The 5,966-nt window shown below is 53.2% G+C and overlaps 1 protein-coding gene across 1 annotated transcript; it reads left to right on the top strand.

The window, feature by feature from the left end:
• The first annotated feature begins 453 nt into the window (after nucleotides 1–453).
• Nucleotides 454–4,570, top strand: SOX4 (SRY-box transcription factor 4). The gene has a single exon (XM_061147515.1). The coding sequence runs from the start codon at nucleotides 2,294–2,296 to the stop codon at nucleotides 3,749–3,751; it is 1,458 nt and encodes a 485-aa protein (XP_061003498.1). The 5' UTR covers nucleotides 454–2,293; the 3' UTR covers nucleotides 3,752–4,570.
• The last annotated feature ends 1,396 nt before the right edge of the window (nucleotides 4,571–5,966 follow it).

Here is a 5,966-nt window from a genome sequence, read left to right as displayed (position 1 = left end):
TGAGGGCTTACTATACATCAAGCTCACTGAACTCCCACAAAACACAGTATAAAGTAGTTCCTGGTGTTCCCATATCACTGATGAGGAAAACTGAGACTTGGTCACATCCCCAGGGTCACAGGACTAGTAAGAAGGACTAGCAGCCAGGTCTAATATAAATTCAGAGGTTCCATTCTTTTTTGCTACTAGTTATCACTGCCTTTCACACTCACAGTGTCTCTTTGCTTTGGCCTTTTAATTCCATTTGATTGATGTAACAAACATATAGGAGAATATATAAAGGAAAGGAGGAGGAGGGTTATGGGAAGAGAGGATGAAGCATGAAGCTATCTTTAATTCTGACAATGTGGAAAACTAATACTTAAAAAGTAAAACTGATTCCCATCCTTTACTCACCATTATCATCTTACATAAAACCATGGAAATTCTCCTATTAACTATGGAACACTGCCTACTGTGTTCCAGTGGAAAGCTCCTCTGTTTGGGCTACCCAGGATTTATGACTGTGTGTGCTCACTCGTGTCCAGCTCTTTGCAACCCTGTGGACTGTGTAGCCCATCAGGCTCCTCTATCCATGGGATTTTTCCAGGCAAGAATACTGGAGTGGATTGCCATTTCCTCCTCCAAGGGGATCTTCCTGGCCCAGGGATGGAACCCAGTCTCCCTTGTCTCCTACATTATCAGGCAAATTCTTTACCACACTGCGCCACTAGGGAAGCCCATCCAGGATTCAAAGGGGAGTTTAAATCATTCAATAACTATAGTTAACCCCTGTTTGGTTAAGAGAGCAAGTAATTATTGCCCCCCAAAATCCTCTTTTCTGCCTTCCACAAACAGAACCAAAATAGCTCTGAAGGTATTAACACAATACATCAACATCTGTGCTGTACCTGGAATTGTTAAAAATAATAGTGATGACAGGTGTCTAGGTACCACTTTCTTAATCGTCTTCAATATCTATTGATTTATTTTCATGGCTTTCCCTCCCTCTTTTACATCCTTGGCTTTATGAAGGAGCCGAGGAACAGATTTTGCACTAAAGGCTGATTCTCTATTCCAATACTGAAAAGAACTAATAAAAATAATCACTTGGCTTTTAAGCAGAAAGCTTCCATTTACAGTATTTCACCCTTCCCCCCCTTCTAAGCCCCTTGTTATCTAACATAATGGTTAGAATACATTTCCGTCTCTCCCCTTAATAATTTCATGCATTAACATCCTCTTCACACACCACACACACACACACACACGCACGCACAGCAAAAGGAAAAAAAGAGGCAGCAGAAATCCTAGCTGTACTTCTAGCCCTTTTAAAAAGTTTGCTCTGTAAATTGGAATGAGGTCAGATTTGGAGCTTCTCATTGCACGCGGAGATTATTATTGCATCGGGTTCCAAGCCAATGGGAAGCCCGGGGGAGGGGCTTGGCACGAGGAAGCGTTGGTTACAGCGGCTGATTGGCCGTGGCCAAGACTGGGAAAGGATAAAGAGGCGCGAGGCGGAATTGGGGTCCGCTCTAAGCTGCAGCAAGGGAAACCGTGTGTGAGAGGAAGAGGCCTGTTTCGCTCCGGGTCTCTAGTTCTTGCACGCTCTTTAAGAGTCTGCACTGGAGGAACTCTGCCATTACCAGCTCCCTTCTTGCAGGAGGGAGGGGGAAACATACATTTATTCATGCCAGTCTGTTGCATGAAGGCTTTCTGGCGTCCTACCTTGCAACAAAATAGTTGCACAAACTCCTTAGTGCCGATTCCGCCCACAGAGAGTCCTGGAGCCAGAGCCTTTTCTGCTTTGCATTGTAAGAGAGGGACTAACTGATAGAGACTATGTCGCTTTCCTGAGCTTCTGAGAGCGCTCACGAACTGGAATCAACTGCTTCAGGGGAAAGAAAAAAAAAAAAGACTTGCCTGGGAGGCGGCGAGAAACTTGCATTGGAAGCTTCAGCAACCAGCATTCGAGAAACTCCTCTCCACTTTAGCACCGTCTCCAGGACGCAGAGCCGAGAGACAGCGCAAACTGCGGCGCGGTGAGAGAGAAGAGGGAGAGAGAAGGAGATTCTCCAGCCTGGGAACTATAACTCCTCTGCAAGAGGCGGAGTGCTCCCGCCCCGCATCTTTTTGGAGACTTTTCTCTCTTCGCCCACCTCCGCCCCGGCCAGGAGTTGAGCCGCCCGCTCGACCGCCGCGCACGTTCCCCGGCTCAGCGTGCGCTTGGTCCCGGGAGCCAGGAGGGCCCGGCGATCGCGCCGCGGCCGCCGCGAGGGTGTGAGCGCGCGTGGGCGCCCGCCGAGCCGGGGCCATGGTGCAGCAAACCAACAACGCCGAGAACACGGAAGCGCTGCTCGCCGGCGAGAGCTCGGACTCGGGCGCCGGCCTCGAGCTGGGCATCGCCTCCTCCCCCACGCCCGGCTCCACCGCCTCCACGGGCGGCAAGGCCGACGACCCGAGCTGGTGCAAGACGCCGAGTGGGCACATCAAGCGGCCCATGAACGCCTTCATGGTGTGGTCGCAGATCGAGCGGCGCAAGATCATGGAGCAGTCGCCCGACATGCACAACGCCGAGATCTCCAAGCGGCTGGGCAAACGCTGGAAGCTGCTCAAAGACAGCGACAAGATCCCTTTCATTCGGGAGGCGGAGCGGCTGCGCCTCAAGCACATGGCTGACTACCCCGACTACAAGTACCGGCCCAGGAAGAAGGTGAAGTCCGGCAACGCCAACTCCGGCTCCGCGGCCGCCGCCGCCTCCAAGCCCGGGGAGAAGGGCGACAAGGTCGGTGGCAGCGGCCACGGGGGCGGCGGCGGCGGGGGCGGCCACGCGGGGGGAGGAGGCGGCGGCGGCGCTGGCGGCGGCGGCGCCAACTCCAAACCCGCTCAGAAAAAGAGCTGCGGCTCCAAAGTGGCGGGCGGCGGGGTCGGCAAGCCGCACGCCAAGCTCATCCTGGCAGGCGGCGGCGGGAAGGCGGCGGCGGCGGCGGCGGCGGCCTCCTCCTCCTCCTCCTCCTCGTCGTCGTCCTCGTTCGCCGCCGAGCAGGCGGGGGCCGCCGCCCTGTTGCCCCTGGGCGCCGCCGCCGCGGCCGCCGACCACCACTCGCTGTACAAGGCGCGGACTCCCGGCGCCTCGGCCTCGGCTTCCGCGGCGGCCTCGGCCTCGGCCGGCCTGGCGGCCCCGGGCAAACACCTGGCGGAGAAGAAGGTGAAGCGCGTCTACCTGTTCGGCGGCCTGGGCGCGTCGTCCTCGCCCGTCGGCGGCGTGGGCGCGGGCGCCGACCCCAGCGACCCCCTGGGCCTGTACGAGGAAGGGGGCGCCGGTTGCTCGCCCGACGGGCCGAGCCTCAGCGGCCGCAGCAGCACCGCCTCATCGCCGGCCGCCGGCCGCTCGCCCGCCGACCACCGTAGCTACGCCAGCCTGCGCGCCGCCTCGCCCGCCCCGTCCAGCGCGCCCTCGCACGCGTCCTCGTCGGCCTCCTCCTCCTCCTCGTCGTCGTCGTCGTCCTCCTCCTCGTCCTCGGGTTCGTCGTCCTCTGACGACGAGTTCGAGGACGACCTGCTCGACCTGAACCCCAGCTCAAACTTTGAGAGCATGTCCCTGGGCAGCTTCAGCTCGTCGTCGGCGCTGGACCGGGATCTGGATTTTAACTTCGAACCCGGCGCCGGCTCGCACTTCGAGTTCCCGGACTACTGCACGCCCGAGGTGAGCGAGATGATCTCGGGAGACTGGCTGGAGTCCAGCATCTCCAACCTGGTCTTCACCTACTGAAGGGCGCGCGGGCTGGGAGAGAGAGGGACGGGGCGGGTGGTGGGGTGGGGGGAGGACCAGAGAGGAAAATGAAAAAGGAGAAGAAAAAAAAAAAGCGGACAGAGAAAAGAGTTGCAAGAGAAAAGGGAAAACAAGAGGGGAAAAAAAAGAAAAAAGGAAAATGAGGAGAAAAAAAAAAAAAAAGTGAGCAGGGCCGGCTTCGGCCGCGTCCAGGTGGTCCACGGCGTCTGGGGACCCGCGCTCCCAACCCCCATCTCGCCGGCCGGAGGGACGCGGCGGAGGCGGAGGTAGACAGGGGCGACCTTTTATTGTTGTTCTTGGTGGTGTTGATGGCGAAAAAAAGCGACTTCGAGTTTCCTCCCCATTGCTGGAAGAGACCCCCCCACCACCACTACCAGCCCTTCCAACGAGCTTCCGGACTTGTCTGCGCCCCCGGGGGCCAGAAGCCGAGTTGGTAGTTTGCTAGCGACTGGAGGAATCGTCTATTACTGTCTCATCGCTCCCTCGGTGTTTTGGGGCTATTTTACTTGGTTTTTTGTTTTTTTGATCCGGAGGGGAGGGGGACTCCGGCATGCCTCCGGAGGGGTTTTGTTCTCAGCATCCCCGCCCCCATCCTTCTCCCCCCCCCCCCACCCCGCCCCCCCAGAAGACCGAAGGCTCCGGGGCTTCGAATTTGACCGACTGCACGTATCGCGGGGAGAGGGGAGTCGCAAGGGCCCCAGCGCCAGGACTGAGAGACTCCACGCTGGCGAATTCCCGTTTTGTTTTTGGAGGGCTTTTTTTTCCCCCCTCTCCCCCCCCCCTTTCTTTTTTTCTTTTCTTTTCTTTTTTCCCCCCCCCCCGCCCCTGCAGCCAGAGGAGGAGACGTTGAGTGACCGGCGCTCGGAAATCACCCGAGAACCTAGTTGGAAAGCCACACCAGCCAGGACGAGGGGCGGGGAGGAGAAGGCCACGAACTGGAAGGGGGGCGAGTAATAAAACTGAAATGGATTTGCACGTTCGGGAGAAGGTGGCGGCGTCTCCTGGGCCTCCGCCTCCTGCATCTCTGAAACCAGTGAGGTGAGACTTCACGGCCCCGCAGGCGCGGAGGAGAGGAGACTGTTTGATGTGGTACCCGGGGCAGTGGAGGGCGAGTGGTGTCGGGGGGGAAAAAAAAGGTTTTTTGCTTCTCTTAATCGGAATCGTGATGGTGTTGGATTATTTCACTGGTGGGGTTAATATAGCATGTTATCCTGTCTATCTTTTAAAGATTTCTGTATTAAGACTGTTGAGCAGTTTTTAAAATAGTGTAGGATAATATAAAAAGCAGATAGATGGCGCTATGTTTGATTCCTACGACAGAAATTATCACCAGCTTTTTTTCATTCTTAACTCTTTAAAGGATTCAAACGCAACTCAAATCTGTGCTGGACTTTAAAAAAAACCAATTCAGGACCAAATTTTTTCTCAGTGTGTATGTGTTTATTCCTTATAGGTGTAAATGAGAAGACGTGTTTTTTTCCCTCACCGATGCTCCATCCTCGTATTTTTTTTTTCCTTGTAAATGTAATCAGATGCCATTTTATATGTGGACGTATTTATACTGGCCAAACATTTTTTTTTTTCTTATTTTGTCCCTTTTTTTTTCTTTCTATTGCTTTGCTTTCTTTCTTTTTACTTCCTTATTTCCTCCTTCCTTACTTTATTTTTTCTTTCGTTTCTTTTCTTCTTCTTTTTTTGGTAGTTGTTGTTACCCACGCCATTTTACGTCTCCTTCACTGAAGGGCTAGAGTTTTAACTTTTAATTTTTTATATTTAAATGTAGACTTTTGACACTTTTAAAAAACAAAAAAAGACAAGAGAGATGAAAACGTTTGATTATTTTCTCAGTGTATTTTTGTAAAAAATATATAAAGGGGGTGTTAATCGGTGTAAATCGCTGTTTGGATTTCCTGATTTTATAATAAGGCGGCTGGTTAATATCTCACACAGTTTTAAAAAATCAGCCCCTAATTTCTCCATGTTTACACTTCAATCTGCAGGCTTCTTAAAGTGACAGTATCCCTTAACCTGCCACCAGTGTCCATCCTTCGACCTCAGCCCTATAAAAAGGGGGGGAGAATTAGCCAAACACTGTATGCTTTTAAGAAAAACGAGTTTTTTTAAACAAAATACTGTTTTATGCAGAGGCTTTAAAACTGGTGCATTTACAGCAAAAAGGGATCCTGTAGCTTTA

Source organism: Dama dama, chromosome 7 (genome assembly GCF_033118175.1).
Source record: "Dama dama isolate Ldn47 chromosome 7, ASM3311817v1, whole genome shotgun sequence".
Taxonomy (NCBI): domain Eukaryota; kingdom Metazoa; phylum Chordata; class Mammalia; order Artiodactyla; family Cervidae; genus Dama; species Dama dama.
This window is presented reverse-complemented; position numbering and strand designations above follow the sequence as displayed.

Excerpts from the sequence above, each read along its gene's own strand:
- SOX4 (XM_061147515.1), top strand. The coding sequence starts at position 2,294 with ATGGTGCAGCAAACCAACAACGCCGAGAACACGGAAGCGCTGCTCGCC.